Source organism: Branchiostoma belcheri, unplaced genomic scaffold (genome assembly GCF_001625305.1).
Source record: "Branchiostoma belcheri isolate BF01 breed outbred unplaced genomic scaffold, Haploidv18h27 scaffold4, whole genome shotgun sequence".
Taxonomy (NCBI): Eukaryota; Metazoa; Chordata; class Leptocardii; order Amphioxiformes; family Branchiostomatidae; genus Branchiostoma; species Branchiostoma belcheri.
The window spans coordinates 1,074,351-1,093,202 of NW_017804020.1; the positions used below are offsets into that span (position 1 = coordinate 1,074,351).

Below are 18,852 nucleotides of genomic sequence, written 5' to 3' on the forward strand. Positions count from 1 at the left end.
GAAAAACAAACACGTAACTTGGCAATATTGTTTCCCTGTTTTGTAATAAAATTGACGCGGAAGACGTGGACGAAAGGTAGGCTAGATAGAGGATTATTTTCGATTACACTGACTGACCTTAACGTTACTGACTTTGAATTTATAGCTCGATGTACCAGCAAAATTTGTGCTGCCAAATATGCCCCTCAACATGCAAAACATGGGTTGAAATTCAAAATTTTTCCGGGGGACATGCCCCCCCCCCCCCAAAAAAAAGCCGGGCCTACTCGGGCTCTAGTGGCGCCTGCGGCGTGATGGCTCGCGCCTTCGGCGCTTCATGCGGGGAAATTTTCAAACAAAATCTCGTCCTCCCCATACGAAATTTCACTCTCTATGATTCACGCCGGGGGGAGGGCCTAGGAAAAAATTTTTGAGCCGGGGGGAGGGCCTAGGAAAAAATTTTTTGACCTGGGGGGAGGGCCTAGGAAAAATTATTTTACGCTACCCCCGGACGACCGGCCCCCCCTCCCCGGTAAATATCGTACAGTCCCTAAGCAGTGATATGTGATGCTGGCTGTGTACATGTGATGTTCCCACTGAATCAAAACCATTTTTACCATGATTGAGGCAAAATTTTAAAATGTAGGAACCTTGTTTTTTCGGCCCGTCTTGTTTTTTTTTCGCCCGCTCGCATTGGGTTTGGAGTCTGCGGAGGATGTCATCCATAAAATTTACATGCTGTGGCCCAACTCGGGTCCGGGTAGTGCACGGTACGGACCTCCCCCAGGTTGCGCAATGCCGTTCGTCATACCTATTTATAGCCTCCTTATTTCTCTCCCTGGAGTACTGAAAATCCGTTTTACGCCATTTTCCGGACGAACTCAGATCTCCTTGGACTGACAAGAATGCTTGGGTTTTATGAACAATAGGGCTCGTGGCCTCGTGCACAAGTTCATCGCCCAGTAGGTGCAACTCCCGCCAAATTTACGTCACGCACCTATTTGGGAATGGAAACGTCACCACACAGGAAGTCCTGTGACTTTGAAGAAGAATAATTGACCAATCAGCGCTGGTAATGAGATGACGTTTCTGTGCCACGTGGTACAGATAGACCAATGGACGACGAGAATTTGCTGTGTCCCGAGCATGGAAGAATAAGGCTGCAGAGTCGGGCAGATAGAATTACAAGGGAGTGGAAGGAAGTGAAAACATTTGGCTCAAAAATTCACGTAAAAGAAGGATTTCAGATGCAAGACGAGTCAGGTGTTGATCTGAGCTTTGATCTCAAAAACGTAGAGGATCTTCCAGATCTTAGCAAATCGGGGCAGGACTCCGTGATTCACGATTTGAAGAGTCGGCAGGTCCAGAGAAGGTACGCAGTGTGCAATGTTTGTGGTTTCGTGTATGTTGCAATGCATTGTGATCATATGACTTCTTTGTAGAGGGGAGGGTATTTCCAGTGCAAAACAAGGCAGACATGGCGAAGAAAACAGCTTGCACAGTGAATATGTATCTAAAGAAAGGCGATAGACCTCCATAATCGGAACATCAAACAAACCGAGCTGTCTATTTCCTTTTGGGACGTCCCAACAAGGATATGTTAACTGGCAGGTGGACTACACAATACCCCTCCCCCTCCCCTCCCACATGTCAGTGTTTACCTTGCACTATCCTGTCCACCTCCCATCTTATGTTAGTTGTACTCTACTGCAGTATTCCACTGAAAGATTATACATGTAAGACCAGTGTTAAAACGTTCCTGGTCTCACTAATTCTTTCTACTCGAGGAAGCAGAAGTCACGAAACCGTGGACACTTCCTCTTTCTCTTTCAACCGTTTCATTGTTTACTGCCACTAACATCTAATATAGCACACTATCACCATGATTTTAAAGTTTCACAAGGCACTTACAAGTTGCCATAGGTTCACATTCTATAGTTCACCATATCCTAAACAGTTTCAAACTGGTTGAAAATAATAAATCGGTTTGTGCATCTATGCAATAGATTTGAAGTTAGATATTGTACTAGGTGCAAGCATTTGAATTATAACAATTTCTTAAATGTGCATTGAACATCTCTTCTTTTCCTGTTTATTTTGGTATCTAGCTTTGATTGTGAAGTATATCTTCAGATATTAGTTAACCCTCACAATAAATGTCCAGTTTGAACTAGGCAATTTGATAAGCCCATAAATTATTGATAAAAATTATATCGTTCAACTGTTTGTTAGTTTTATGTACAGGAAATAACATTTTATTGCACAGATTTTATTGATGTCTACTCAGCAACTGTCTGACCTGAAATTGTGTTCACATATTTTATGGTGCTATCTTTCTCTCCCACAATGATATGTGTAACATTTGAATGTATAATGTGACCTCACAGAGTTCATCATCCTTTGTTTTTGTAAACCAGCTGCGATAGGCAGAAATGAAATATCCCTTTTACAATGTGTAATTGATATCATGAAAACAATGAAGGAAACATTAAGTATCACTATTTCAATTGTATGTATCACAGTATCAGTGATCGAAATCCTTTTTTCTACACTATTGCAGGTAACATTACCTGCAACACTCAAAATATTGGAAGTATGGATCATACTAAAAACTGTTCAGAAACCATTTCCATTATTTCTTTGACACTTTATGGGTCAGTAAAATCCACATACACCTAACGTTACATGTACATGTATGTATAAACCCAGTACATTGACTGGTGCAGGTAGACATCAGAAATACCTGCACAGCTCCAATTTTACCTGCACTAATCTGCATATGGATATGGTATTTTAAGCCCTCCTAATATATATTTGAACTGTAATATACCTGGTCCAGCAGTTACCTGCTTTGATGAGATTGTCATGTTTCTGTTGGTTAGTTAGTTCAAAGCCTGTGACAGCAGACTTCATTATGCTAATGATAATGATTTATTTATGTGTGTCAATCAAAGTCTTCTTGAAGGTGTTTTGTGAAATTTCAGCGTATAAAAAAAAAAGATTAGCTAGATGTGACATTTGCCTCTTAAGGGTCACAATAAATACAAATTTTATTTTGAATTATCCTTCCTGTAGATTAGAATGGGAAAAATTATGCCAGAATGGGCCAAAAGAGATTATGGTACCATTTGTAGATAACAAGGATATACTGACCTACATGAGGTGAGCTGCAATTTTCTTAATGACGAAAGATTGGGTCTTTTTGAGCTCTAAATTAGGGCTCCGTGGATTTAAGTCTAAAGTACCAACACCAATAATCATTACTATAAGTAATAACTAAGAAAAGAATAAGAAGACAGTTTAAAAAGACAGTTTGCAGCACTGCATATCAAATTATGTTTTTCAACATTTTTATAGAAATGACAGGCCCTTAAAATGGGGGGGGGCATTGTTACAAATAACATTTAATTATTAATATGATGTTAACAGTGTTTTCGTCTTCTCAAATGCAGAGTTGTCTGGGGTTGATTTTACCTTCCGCATGTGCTGCTTGAATTTTTGAACAGTAACGTTACATGGAAATTTTCAGTTAATGTGATAAAAATGCTGTCATAGTCTTTTTTTTTCAAAATATTGCTGACATCAGTAGATTTCCTTAACAAGGAGCTTAAAAACTTTCTAGACCACCTTCATTGAGTAGGTTAATCAGGTGATTATGTACTTAGTTAGGGTCATTTATTTGGTATCTAGTGTTATAGCGTCTGTGCCTGTCTGTCGGGTAGCAAAAACTGCTGGCTTGGGGCTATGTGAGCCCAGTCTACCTGTGAGCAGTGTTAGTGAGTGATCGACTGAACATAGTATAGGAGTAACTCCAGTACAGCTAGTATGGCGGGATGGTACAATTACTACAAAGGGATTTGGTACTGGTATGTTGTATGTATGCTTACTACAGTATACCTATTTGGTTGTCATGAGGTGGAAAGATGTGAGCATTTGTATGCATATGTCAGAACCAAACTGAAGGTGGAATTGGAAAGCAGTAGCGACCCACCTCAATCAGACTAGCTCAGTTCATACTGACTTGCAATGAACTAGAATATGATTTTTCATGTAACCTGTTATTGTTAGCCCTTTCCTGATTCCAGAGTGACCATTTCTCATTATGCAGTGTATATATATGCAAACAAGAATATGTTGTATGTTGTTTAGTGTAAATAGCATGCACATTGTCTGCCCAAATGTGACCTATAGCACCTGTTTTGCATAGAGAGAGACGAATGGTAAGTTGACCAGATCTTGGGTTGGTAAATGTCACTGAGTAAGGCTGGCAACAGTAAAGGTCACAGTCTGGAAATGTTTTCTAGCAAATCTGGGTGAAAGTTGAACAATCATGTTTTCCTACAGAGTTTTGTATGCTGGTGAGATTAGCTACTCTCCAAGCAGAGTTGGTGGGGAAGATTCTAACCTTTCTATCATACGCCCTGTTTTCTGTCACTACTCCCCACCAACAGGTGAGAGAAGTGGTGCATAGAAATGTCACAATCTTTCCTACCAACTTCTGCTTGGAGAGTACTCGGAAACCCTTTCCCTGTAGGGGTCTAGACATGATCAGAAACCAGCAGGTCCAGTATTTTCAGCCCAAAGTGTAATATGCATAGCCCCTAGCTATATGCATGTTGATCACCATCTACATACCAGTGCCACATTCTAAAATCATTTTCATAATGTAAATGTGTATACTATATTAGATAAGCTAACATTGCCTAGTCTTACTGAGGTAAAACATCCTCTATTGTGTCTTACAGATATTGGAATCTTTATCAGGTGTTTATTTTCCTCCAATCATTATCTATACACAGGTAGAAACATCCAGAGTTAAACCAAAGTCCAACTGATGTGCAAATAGTTGTCATGTGAAAAAGCATTGTGCTATCTTTGAGTCGATTGCTACAGCGATCTGTTGAGTGTACGGTCAAAACTGATCAAGAAGACCACTCAGGGGACCAATAGGATCTTGTCTGTGTGAACAGGTGGTCATTCTTGATGCTTGAAAAATTATCTGTAAGAGACCACCAAAAATGGTGACATTTGCCTGTTTGTCCTCATGTGTAGATTGTCCTGGATTGTCACTATTAGTGTACTACATGTTTTGTACTTAACAGGATTGACTGTAGTCCCAAAGGTACCTTGTAACTCATGAACTACCAATATAAATTTGATACAACGTTTAGTACGTACACAGAAAAGAATTTGATGCCCAAGGCACCAAATGACCACCTGCATGCTGCGAGGCATACTTATAGTTTAATAGCATCATTATATCAAAACATTCATGTCACCGTAGTATGTCAATAAATTTTCCATGTAAGTACAGGTTTTTTTACTAGTCTTTCTCACAGCCCTCAAGCCCCATATTTAACCCTCAAATCTATGTAATAACTCACTTGAAAATTCTTCCATAAATAATTGTCACGTAGCAATGATTGTTTGTTGATTGAATGATTGTAAATTTGTAGCATTTGCACATTGCTAAAATCATTACATTTCTGTACGCTCACATGCGTATGTAATTTTTACATGCCAGGTTTTTGCCTGTGTGCAAATTTTGTGTTTATGTCTCAGTCCTCGGCTGCCTATGCATTGCACTTTTTAGACATGCTTGTTTTAGGGGCAATGGCACAAACATTTTGCAAATCTGTCCCAATCACAAGTAAAGAGGATTACCCTGCTATATGAAAATCTAGCCTGGGTGCCAGACTGTTTCCAGGGCCTACACCAGCCAGTTCCTTGGCTCCTTGGCCAACATAGCCTGGTTACCAGACCTATTTTAGCTCCTGAATCTTTTTCATCTCTGCAAATAAGAGAAGATAAAATCTTGGGAGCTGAAAGAGGTCTGGTATTAGTGGTAACCGGGCTATGGCCATGTCTCCCCCAAAATCATACCATTGTAGCCTGTTAGTGATAGCTAGCTCTGGGCTAGCGCGCTGTGGGTCTGACATCCAGGCTAATGAAAATCTAGTCAATTACTGGGTCATCTTCTTGGCAAACAAGCGAGAAGTCTACAGGAACTGTCATCTTGCTCTATCAACACTGCATAAAGCCTGTCTTCCACACCATTCATCCAATGCTCGACTCTGAGAAAATTAGTTGTAATCTAGGGGATTGACACAGTAGGCTCAGTAGGAGTCCAGGCAGTGGCTACTCAAGTGTTCTAGTCAGTGTCTGTATTCTTGTCATTTGATGGAATTTTGCTGACGGACAAAAAAATGTATTGTGCATTTGCAGAACATCTCATTTTTGCGTATCAAAAGTCGTGTCTGAAAAAAATGTCGTGCAGAACGAGCAAAATTCTGATGCAACATTGACCAAAATCCAATTAATACCCTGAAAAATCCTGGTTTTGCGCCTGCTAAATTTGGTCCGGAGTTGTACCTGGGACATGTCTGGACCCTTGGGAAAGGCCTTTCCCCACTCTACCCAGGTGTGAATGGGTTCAGTTGGGGAAAGTCGTATTAACGTCACCTTGTGGCGCCGAATGGCAGTTGCACAGACCTTTGCGACAGTTCCACAAAAAGTGTGTGGAACAAATATGTTATATATTATATGTACCGTACGTGTGTATTATGTGATTGAAAACCCTGCATCAATTCAGCGCTATAAAAGGCTGTGATTGCGCGGGTAACGTTTGACCTACAAACCATTTATTATTATTAATACCTGGTTCTCATTACAGTGAGAAGCCTACCTTCAAGACGGCCACCATGTCCAGCCGCACGGCGCTCAAGATGCAGCTGATGCGGGAGCAGATGCAGGAGCAGGAGCGGCGCGACCGGATCGTTCAGGTCCAGCAGTCCTCCGCCGTGAAGATCAACGCCTCGCAGGCCTCCGCCATCAACGTTCCCCACTCCCTCCCCACCACCACCGAGGTTCCCGCGCAGATTCTCAAGGTGAGGACTGGTCATAAAGCAAAATTTTTTAACCTGTAGAAATCTAGGAGGGCCTGCATGGGGGTTAGTAACTATGAATTATGCTGATCACGAATTACGTTGAATTCTCCTATAGCTGACTACGAACCATTACACGTTACCGCAAATGAACTGATTACGATGATTTTAGGGGGCTGCCTACGAAGATCAAAAAGGCCTGATCACACCTTAAGAAAAAGAGCATGCAGGCCCTCATCTAGGAAGTAACTGAAGTGTTACTTGTGTATGAACAGCACACCCTTAAGCCCTCAAACCATATGAAAGCATATATTTCACCCACAAGACAAGACCTACCAACCTACGAAGTTTCGTGACAATCCTGGGTTCTTGAGTTATTGTGCTAGGTCGCATACACACAAATGCTACCAAAAACATAATCTTCTTCATGAATGTAATAAAGCCCTAGTCAGAAGAGACTACGAAAGGGTCTTGTCAAGACATGAAAGAGAAATTTTAGCACTAACAGTTGCTGTTGTACAGTATCATACTGACTAGCTCTCTGTCATATTTTGTATGGTCATCATTCAATCCATAGGTAAGCATAGCAAGCATACACATCCCTTCAAACCTCCCTTCTGCCCAACTGTGTCTGTGGGATCTGCCAGCGCACTTTTAAGTGTAGATCTAGCTGGGGTGTTCCCATAGCCCAGGACCTGTCACTAGTGTCAGTCCCATTCTTGTGCAGTTCCCAAGCTGGAGTGTTTGCTGACTGTCTCAGGCTGACAAATGACAGCTGTGGTCAGGTCAGGAGAGGCATCAATATGTCTTGAGACTGTAAAAGATCTACTGTGAAGAATTCTCTCTGTCAAGGTCATTGATATTACCAGATGCTCTCAAAATGACTCCTCATTTATCCTTTGTCGCAGCACCTTATCCTGTTTTGTTTGCGTTTTCATTTTATTGACCTGTAACAAGTTCATAAATCATGATACACATGAAAATAGGATGTATCTGAATGAAAAGAACGCATTTCAACTGTCAGATTTCTTTTTTCCCGATGTAACTTAGGCATATTATGGTTCAGCTACACACGTACTGGAGCTTAGATTTAGTCGAAGCAAAAACACTCAGTTTTGGCAGTTGACATGGTTGTGTGTGTATGACAACATTTTTTATGTCCCTCCCTTGGGTCAGGCTAATAACATGTAATTGAGTGATCTCCCCCTCTCTCTTGATCAAATTTACAAGTGAAGAAACACTGAGAAATTACTTTGATAGTCCTTCACTTTCATATGCAAATCACTGTCAACTGTCCTTGTCTGGAAGTGACAATCCTTCACTGTCCCATTGATTCGCAAGAGATACTTCAGGACTGAATGGCGAAAAGAGAAACTGTTGTAGACGAGTTTTCTGATTGTGAGAAGTGTAAATAGGGTCGCTCCTTTTCAAGACTTCCCTTTGCCATCTGTTTGAGGTAAGACAACCCCTAGTGACCACACAACCTTGGGTAAAGGCTCTGAGTCTTTTCCCACCAAACTGTCCTACCGGTATCTATGTAGCCTCTACCAGGCTTTGGGAGATGGCTGGAAAGAGTAGAAATCGGTCAAATAGAGAGATAAAATGCCGAGGGGTGCAGCAAAATGTACTCTCTAGCAGACCAACTCCCACGGCATGTTATCTCTCTATTTGACTGATTTCTACTCTTTCCAGCCGTCTCCCGAAGCCTGGTAGAGGCTACTATCTATGAGTGTGATGATGGCTGTTGTTATATTACTCTGTGTTTTATGAAGTTACCAATAAAAAGTATGGGCCATAGATTAGAAAGGTAATTGTGTATCAGTTGTATTTTCATATTGTAGCTGTTAGATATATTGAAGTAAGATTTTTTTATGTTCAATGACATTGTCTTGGCTTCTGGTAATGCTTTTAAAAGGCCAGAACCCAGAGGTTACCATATATCTAGTGTAAGACTAAGGCTCTAGTAAGAGGCAGAAATGGGGAAAAGGTGACATTGATAATATAACCTTGAAATCTAAAAAAAAGAGAATCCATGACAAAAGGAAATGTTCGTAGCTTAAAGGCCTTGAGTCCACTATACTGGTTGTGCAATATCTCACATGCACACTGCAGTTCTGTGACAATGGATCGCCCTTGGGTCAAGAGTAAAAGGGAAGGTCAGAGAAAATGGCATCTGATTGGTCAGCGTGCGGCTGGCAAATGTTTTCCTGTAGGTTTTTCCCAGAAGTTCCGGCATTGTGGAGAAATGTGGGAACATTCAAACTTCACAAAGAGCTGCTGCATTGATTTAATCTGCAGTAATCCCATCTGGCGCTTTCAAAAAGTAGATAGCAATGCATCATGGGATTATCGTTGACAGGAAGCGGCTGATTGGTTCCCGGGGTCTGTAAATAGAACGGCTGTGGGTTTTTCCCAATATCAGTCATCATTAGAAGTGTGAGAAGGCAAGTGGGTACTCAGATCCACCCTTCCCAGATCTGCAATGATATGCATTCAAATTCAAGCTGTTGAAAATTCATGACTCCCCGACACGTTAACATCGTGAGAAACGGCATGAGAAAGAACGTCGGGACCTCACTTGTGTCAAGGACTATCCTCTGGGAAACTTTCCGCCCTGTGGTCGTTACGTTTTCCGTCGCTTTTGACACGCCGTGGACTGTCAGTTCAAATATTGACCGACAGTTTTATTGAAATATGACAGCCCATCCCGAGTTTCCTCATTCCGCCGTGGGTTGGTACGAAGGAAGGTTCTCTGTCAGGCAGTGGTCCGTGTTGGAACTTTCTCAAATGAAGTACACTGGTGAGAGTAGCGGGATGGAAGGGCCGTACCTACCGGAGCCCTGGTGGTTTGATGCTTACTCTGCTCATCTCGCAGCTCAGGTAAAAAATGTAGCCTATCATCTGTGTAGGCATCCTGATCTTGTTGCTTCTCACAAAAAATAGTTTTTTCCCCACATTATTGGAAAATAGTAGGTTGAACAATCTTCGTGGTATATGGTCAGTCTTTTGTCTTAGTTGATAGTTTTATTCTAGTATATGTAGCTAAAAGATAAATCTGTGTTCATGTTTTTTTTAAGTTGACTTTCTATTCTCTGGTCCTATAGGACATTGTACCATGTACGTTGTAACTGTAAGTTGGATTGGAAATTTCTGAGTGACAAAATGTGTAACGGCCATAACCTGCAGTTAGTAGTGACAAATGATCATGTTCCCATTGGGCCAGAAGGCATCTCGCATTCGGGGGGAAAGATTTAGTCGTTCTGGTAAGGAAGGTCCATCAGTCAGCCATTACTGAAGCCATTCTGGCAGCTCCGATATGGCGGGGATTAGAGTTTCTTCGGCCTGGTCAAATACGATTGCCGCCGTATTTCTGAACCCGTATCAACAACCCTTGCATGATCCTATAGCCAGAATTGTACTAGGAAGAAAGACTTGTGGTGGTCTTCAGAATAACTTTGTAACCAAAATGCCACCCACGGATTTTCAGCCAAATGTTACCGTGATTTAGGGCTAACACTTCGTTATCTTGGAGTTAAGAATTCGCACCAAATTGTTGGTTCGTGTCAAGGAGGTTTAAATGCTTGTTGCTTAGTCTGAAAACCTTACATGAGGATTTGTATCGTAGCAGAGGACCAGACATTGAATCGTTTGATTTCTTGTATTTTGAACATAATGAAGGAATATTGCAGTCTGCTGAAGTGCAGTCATTGTGGTTTGATGTTGTATACTGCGGGCGTGAGTTCAATCCCACGGTCAGCTTAGCATGTTGTAAGGAATTGTAGTCATTTTGGACAGTGATGTAAAGTTGGTGGCCCCAAATATGTTTGAAGCAACAAACCTCATTGATCAGCACGTAAAAGAACATAACACACTCATCAAATGTCCTTGGCTAGAAAGCATGAGCTGTAGTGAAGTGCCTTGCACTATTGTATAAGCTGGTTGAAGAAGCATTATGCTTTACCACAGTTGAGGATGGTTGCTTTACCTTTTATGCTTTACATTTTATACCATTGTATTACATTATATTTTTACCTTTTATGCTTTACATTTTATACCATTGTACCTTATACCATTGTTGGTTGCTTAAGCTTGTACCTTACAGTTGTTGGTTCACTGTGTCTTTACCTTGTACCTTACTGTTGTTGTTTAGGTGGAAACAAAGCTTGCCCACCCCACCAGGTATCACATCCAGCAGAACCAGCGCAGACAGGTGCAGGAGTACCTCCAGTCCTCCACCAACACCGCGCGGTCAGCCCCCACTGGCGGCGGCATGACCATCCAGGCGGCGTCGCCCACCATCACCGTCACCCAGACCACCACTGCCTCCGTCCCGTCACCGACCAAACCTCCAGGAGACTTCCCGCCAGACAGTCCCATGAGCCTTCTGAGCGGCTCGGGCGCCACCGGGTCAGAGGTCAGGCTTTTCCCTTTTCTTTTATCATTGCAAAACCTATTTCAGAACTTTTAAGCACTTTAGAAAAATTCATATTCATAGTGCAACTAGACAAACCTTCCATCTGTTCTTTTATATCTACTACAAGTAGAATTTATCTTAGGGATAGGTAGTTTTATTTTGTATTTGTTAACTGTATGGGTTCAATTATCATCATGTTTTGTTGTGACTGGTACTTAAAGCCCAGAATGGCAAAAATGTGTAATTAACTTATTACGGTCATGATTCATTTATCAATGTAGCTCCCAATGTCCATATACATGTAGCAATGGGTTAGTGCATTTATTTACACACATTTCAAACACACATTTACACACATTACAAACATTCTAGAGAATTACAGTCTTATAAAATCATCTGATATAATAGCAGAATGCCATGGCCATTAAAAACATCTGAGTCTTAACTAATATTTTTAAGATTCATATTTTTTAAGAAAGCATCATGTATTTGCAGTAGCAATGTGTCTACAAGCCTTTTTTGTACATTGTTCAAAGAGCACTATTGAAAATTCTTAGTACAATGCAGACATTATACAGAAGAGTTTTAATATACACTTTATTGAGAAAGGACTTGAAATACTGTCGGATGTTAAATGTACAATGCTGACGCCATATAACCTACAGTATAAGGTCTTTGTTTATTTCTTCAGCAAATTATTAGGTTTCCTCATACAAGCATTAAGGGTTCATGACAGATTTGCTAAGATTTCACAAGCTTCTGAAATTCAAGCTTCATGTTTGCATCATGCGTACTGATGTCCCTTGCATGGATCAAACCCCATGCACACGTGTGTTTGACGTACAATATTTCCTAAACATCACCACTCCTTGTTATCATTCCGAGCTGCCTCGGTATCAGAGCCCAGATTTTCCCGCGTATATGACCTTGCGATTTGTCCTGGTGCCGTACGCGAAGGCGGACTGTATAATGACGTCAAACGTAAAATCGCCCACATATCGAATTTCTCCATCTGATCTCCAATATCACAACAGGGGAAGTTTCTGGCACCTTGGACAGTACATGTTTTGCATGCATAACCATCCTCACATAGTCTTTCATAGAAAATTGCACAAACTACCAGGACTTATTACAGTAACTATATGTTTGTCAAATTAGAATCAGACCAAAATTAGTGTGTTAAGAAATACTGTTTTATTGAATTTTCAGTTTCCATTTGTAAGGACATGGTAGCTAAGCTGTAGTCTAATTACAGAAAAGAAGATTGTGTGATCATTAATTCAGCTAAAGAACATAGGATTGTTAAGAGTGCACCACTTTTTTTAGGGGAGGGGAATAAGTTACTCCATGAGGCAAACAATAAAAGATTATCGTTTGCTCCAGAATTATTTTAGAAAATAATCCAGAGGAAGAAAAATGTGTAAACCAGTAAGATGAGTGTAGCCTTCTTAAAGTACAAAGAAGTGATAAGTTTATTCCTTACTATTGTATTCTACAATCTTTGTGATAATATGAATTTAAAGATGGAGGTTTTCTAGGGTTACAGTTAGTCACTGTGTGTAAACTGCAGATTTGACAGATAGGTTTGAAAATAGAACTGACAAGTTATGATGCATTACCTGAAAGTCACCTCACATACCCTCTACCTGTGTAAATCGTATAATGCGTTGATTTAAAGGTTAGACATCCAGGTAAACTATATTCGAAGACAATTCAAACTTTATAAATAAATTACAGACTGGGATTAATTCTAGGCATTTGAATGACATCCATCACTCTTATTCAGTGTCTCTGAAAAAGAAAGGAAAACATAATGATAGAAAATGACTATAGCTGACTAATTCTCTAGCTAGCCTGTGATATGGTAAAATCAACCCCAACAGGAACTCAGAACCATAATGCTTGATTTAACCTTAGGGTGTCCTGAACACTGCTGTTAAAATCAATACCATTTTCACACTGAGATACGACATCTCAGTTATTCCATTCATCCTAATACTATATGGGTAGGCGAGGTTAATACATGTGTCCTTGAAACTCTTCAGTGAGCGATGGGTGGATGCCGAATTGTTTGATGCATTTGTGGGAAATATAACTCAGACATGAGAAAGCTATAAACATGCATAATCAAATGTGTACTTGAAAAAGAGATCCTTTTTCTAGAAGAGTGCAGAGGGAAGGGCTGATTGGAAAATTATGTAAGCGGGAATTTTCTGTACCTGAAAAAAATGGAAGAAAAGTCATGGAAGAATTAGTCTTGTAGACTAAGGCTGCCCCCTGGTGTCCAATACAGTTCATATTATTCTACGTAATACTATACTTTACTGCTACACAACATAGGAAAATGGTCTCACTGACTTGTTTCCAGACAGCTATGTCTGAAGTCACAAGTTTATTTGCTGGATCTTAGATCCATCTCTAAAGCAATGTTGTATTCAGAAGATAAATTATCAACATCAGAAGTAGTGATGCATACCTAAACCCAATTTTAGGTTCAGGTCCGGATTCAAGTCCAGAGGTTTAGGTTCAGTTCCGGACTTAAGTCCGGACCTAAACCCATGGCATATACAAAATTGCATGTTGGCAACCTTGCAATGTTGTCTGGGTGAAACTTTGGCCACATAACATGGAGGCCGGTACTTGATGATGCCCGATGGCAATGTTTTCTTCGTTTTGCAGCAAAGATTTTACAATCTACGGAAGGTTTTAGGTGGTTTGGAAAGAAAAGGGGTATGTGAAATGGTCTTTTATGGTAATAAGTCCGGACTCGGTTCTTGACTATTAGGTTTTTTTGGACTTGAACCTAAACATTCTTACAAGTCCGGATCCAAGTCCAGTGAACCGGTATGCATCACTAATCAGAAGTTTGCCCATTGCAGACGATATCTTTTCCCATACAACATTTAAAAACTGTAGATGGGATGTCATCTTTAAATAGGTGAGCATGACCATAAAAAGTTAAATGAGACATTCTGCTGAAGTGCTATGCACAATACATGCTGGCTTTTGCACAGGTTTAAGTATGTTTTTCCGACGTGCTAGCTTATGTTACATCGCTTACATTCTCCCAGATGGTCCTACTCAATCCTTATTTTCCATTTGAAAGTAAACACACAGTACACGCATGCATATCAAAAAACATGAATTCACTACCAAGCAAAATCACAACTCTTGGAGTACTGGTTTTCAGACATGTAATTTTACAAATTTGGTGTTCAAACATGTACCGATATGACGTACCAGACCTTTGAAATTTGAACTTTCTTGAACAGAATAGCCTACAACTCAACCACAACTTCTGAGAGTAATTCATGCTCTCCTCGTGAAATGTGGCTGTAGAAAGGAACGTGCGTCATAGCGGCAGGAATACTTACCCATCGGGAAAATTACCCTGGGTGGAAAGCTTGTATTGTTTCCAGCTCAGTGGCTGCCAGGAGCAGTGTCCAATGTAACCCCTGACATTCAGGGATTGAATATTGATCATGCCCCAAAACAAATGGGGGCTTATTTTTCCACCTGGAAAGGCACACTCTTGGCAATTGTTTTTCTCACATACATGTATGATACAAGGACACTTATTGTAGCCATATTTGTGTCACAATTTTGGATTTAAAAAATGTTTCCATTCATAGAGAGGTTGAAAATTACAGGTCATAACAATACTTATACAAGGACACTCATTATAGATATATTTTATCACAATTTATTGTTTATAAAAATATTTCCTTTCATATTATAAAGAGGTAACTTCAGGTCATAGCCCTTTTATGCATTTTTGTGCATTCTTAAGTACCGGTATTTTTAACACTACTAAGTCATATCAGGTCGTTGCTTTAGTTTCCTGAGATTTCTCATCTGAAAGTTTTGTAAAGCAGGGTAGAACTTAAGTTGAACTGACAAAATTAATGACACAAATGCTATAGATACTGTACATTTGTCTTCTCCAAGGTTAGCAAAGGGAGTATGACGGATATCATCGATATGTATTTTTGACACAACTAAGTCATATCAGGTCAGTGCTTTGGCTTCCAGATTTCTCATCTGAAAGTTTTGTAAAGCAGGGTGAAAACAAGAAGTGAACTGACAAAATTAATGATACAAATGCAATTTTTAGATACTGTACATTTGTCTTCTCCTTGGCCAGCAAAGGGAATACGATGGATACCATCGGTATGTATTTTTGACACAAATAAGTCATATCAGGACTTAGTGCTTTGGTTTCCAGATTTCTCAACTGAAAGTTTAGCAAAGCAGGGTCAAAACTAGAGTTGAACTGAAAAAAATTAATGATACAAATGCTATAGATACTGTGCATTTGTCTTCTCCAAGGCCAGCAAAGGGAATATGATGGATGTCATTTTTGACACAACTATGTCATATCAGGTCAGTGCTTTGGTTTCCAGATTTCTCAACTAAAAGTTTAGCAAAGCAGGGTGAAAACTAGAATTGAACTGACAAAATTAATGATACAAATGCAATTTTTAGATACTGTACATTAATTTTGTCTTCTCCTAGGCCAGCAAAGGGAATATGATAGATTACATTGCTATGGTCTTTTGTTAAAGGGTAGAGTTGTCTCATCTATAAGCGTAAGGCCAAAGTCACATCACAGCCAAAACTGGCAGATAACTTTCAGTGTCAAAGGCTTGGTTTTAAGTCACTACCCTCGAAGCAATGTAGACTTAGAGCTATATCCATTCAAAAGTTATGTGTGTACTCAAAGCAATGCAAGCAAACAACACATGTATATGGTAGAATGACCTAATACATTACAAAAGAATTTCTCAGAGTATATTGACTGTTCATTCACCCAGCATGAACTTAATAAAAATCTTAGGCTGGTATTGTGTATATACTAGTAGTATAGGTATACTGGGTAGTATATAGACACATGTATATTGGATTCCCCCTTTGCAAACATTGAGATATAAAACTTTTGCCACCTTTTAAAAATATGTCTCTCCTATGCTACAGACACATCCAAATAGAGCCTGTTTCGATTAGAAGCCAACAGATTAAATTTGCTTCAAGAATTTTAAAAAGATATCTCCTATAGCTATATATATTATTATTATGTAAAAGCAGTATAAAGATTCAAATAGTAATTCATATATGTTTTTAAATGTTCATGTAAAGTAGGCAATTTGTTGTACGCATTTTCACAAGATCTGTCTTTGATTATAAAAACGACTGTGGAATCACTATTAAAGGTGTTACATGTAATAGATAAGTTTGCCCTCAGCGTCTATTGATTTTAGCGAGAAGGGCATCGCTGCAGAAGAAACTACGTTTAAACTTGTGTAACCTTTCGTGGGGTTTTTCACCCCGGAGGACCTTTCACGGTTCTCAGTGGAAAGTTTCCAGTCCTCACCTTTTAGTTGCCCTTGTTCCTGTATATGATATGGTAGTGAGGATTTTCCTCACACCCACGAGTCTTTTGGACACGTGTCCCCCGGGTGTCAGTGGGCGTGTCTGCAAGCTGTCCTCCCATTGGCTACACCAGACAGATCACCCTCCTAATGGCAGATGGATCGCCACGACAACGACCTAGCAAAGCGATGAAGGTCATCTGATCATTACTACATTAGGACGGTCAAACCCTGCCAGCTGCGTAATAAAAAAAGAGGTGTCCGGCTTAGAGAAAGCTGCATTTTTACTGCACCTATTTCGTCAAGCACACTGCTTTTTCTTTTTGGTCAGAGAAGAATGGAAGAGATACCCATTGGTGAAGAAGAGAGGAAGTGGATCAGGCTCAGTATCCTTCAGGAGTATGACATGCAGAAAAACGGTGTGGAGTTTTGTCTGAGAAAGGTAGGGATGGGGAGAGGCACGAGTTTGTTTCATCCATATGTTCAGTTAGACTTAGAGGGATCTGGGCCCTACTAGGGTTTGGGTTGGCGTTAGGAAGGGCATCCAGCTGTAAAAATCTTGCTTAAAAAAAGAAGACTTGCACTTGGTGCTAGCACGTCTAATCCCTGATTATGACGTTAAAATTGGACTTTAAAAAAAATGCATATGTGAAGATATGATAATCTGTTGCTGTATAGAGGTCGCGTAGAGAAATATTGATCAATATCACTATGAAGAATTATCCAGGATACTTCCAAAATTTTCGGTATTGTAAAAAGGGAAAGAGTAGTGCAGATATCAGATACTAGACTGTTGGCTGTCAAAAGCTAGCGTTATTGCAATATTTCTTCCAAATATCTAACATATGGGCTCCATCGAGTAAATGGTCCTCTTAGGGCTAGAATGTTCAATGTTCTTAAGTGGGTAGCTTAAATCATAAATGCCAAAATGATACCTTCGGCTGTTTTTCCACAACACTCAGCCATGTGCCTTGTATACAAGTCTTCTACCAATATTGTGAAACATATTGTGGATTGTTCAAGGTCTGGTAGAGGATGCTTTGACTTTTATTGAAGGGCAGAGTTGTTTACTATATGTCTATGATTGAAGGTTGCAAAGCATGAACATTTTACTAAAAAGAAAAATGTTGCTATTTGATTTGAATCTCCTCAGACCAGTGATGTGTATGTAAAATGAATATGAAGGGTCATTTTGCAGCTTTTCTATCAAAAATGTAATGTTCTAAAAGGCAATTTTTGCCACAGTGATACAATGTATTACGTATATGGAATCTGAAGTGTCATTTTCTTGTTGAATGTGTTATGAACCTTCTCAGGTTACCATAAATTCTTTATGTTAGAAGAACACTAAATGAGTATCCTTCTTGTACAATAGATTGTTGCACAGTTATGTAGTGAATGATTTGGATTTCTTAATGTTTGCAGATGGCAAATTCTATGTTTGTTATTGCTTAAATGGTACATGTATTTGAATGCCATATTCACATCCATTTCAAGCAGATAGCTATAGCCATCTGGTGTGGACAAGCTACGGTATCGTCACGATTTAGTTGTTTCCAAATTGAATTTTGTAATTGAATGTCAAATTATAACATGTGCATGAAAAAAGACAATATGAATATACGTTGGCAACTTGGGAAATACTCTCTCCAGACAAGAAATTAGACTTTTGTTCAGGGATTAGACAAATTAACTTAATTATGTCAAACAATGAAAACTTGGGCTTTGTTATTGTAAATGAGGAAATTGGGTGAAACAATTAAGTTTGTCAGACAGGGCTTTTCAACTAGTAACTTCACTTGCTCAACCCATGTGGCAAAATAAATGTACCTACATTTGTAACTCCTGAAAGTGGGGCTATGTTACAGATTGAATAGTTAAGTCTTAATGGGTCCTAGAATGTTTAATCTGCAAAGTAGGTTAATGTCAAAGCACCAAATGGATAGGGGAGTATACATTATCGTCACATGGACATTTGTTCCATATATATTGCTGCAAAACTTCTTCTAACTATGGTATTTTCTCTGCTTGGTTTGTTGGCTTGCTGTTATGGTTTATCTATTCAAATAAAATGTTGAATGGCTGTTTGTCTGTGAACGGTAGGTGACATATGGTTGTCTGTGGTTGTCTGGAAGGCATTATGTTAATCTTGACAAAACAGGTGTCTGTCAGTCAGTGTAGGTTGCTGCTTGTCTAGAACCAGTCA

At 39.7% G+C, this 18,852-nt stretch overlaps 1 protein-coding gene across 3 annotated transcripts in view; it reads left to right on the forward strand.

Annotated features, from left to right (window-relative positions):
* LOC109477406 (microphthalmia-associated transcription factor-like) overlaps positions 1-18,852 on the forward strand; it is a 31,505-nt gene that overhangs the window by 2,600 nt on the left and 10,053 nt on the right. For 2 of the 3 annotated variants that reach the window (XM_019778660.1, XM_019778658.1), the window contains exons 2-3: positions 6,653-6,866; positions 11,014-11,277. In XM_019778660.1, the coding sequence (XP_019634219.1) occupies positions 6,653-6,866; positions 11,014-11,277 (478 nt within the window). Of the gene's footprint in view, positions 1-1,117; positions 1,352-6,652; positions 6,867-11,013; positions 11,278-18,852 lie in introns of those variants that run through there. The other variant, XM_019778659.1, reaches the window with a different exon arrangement.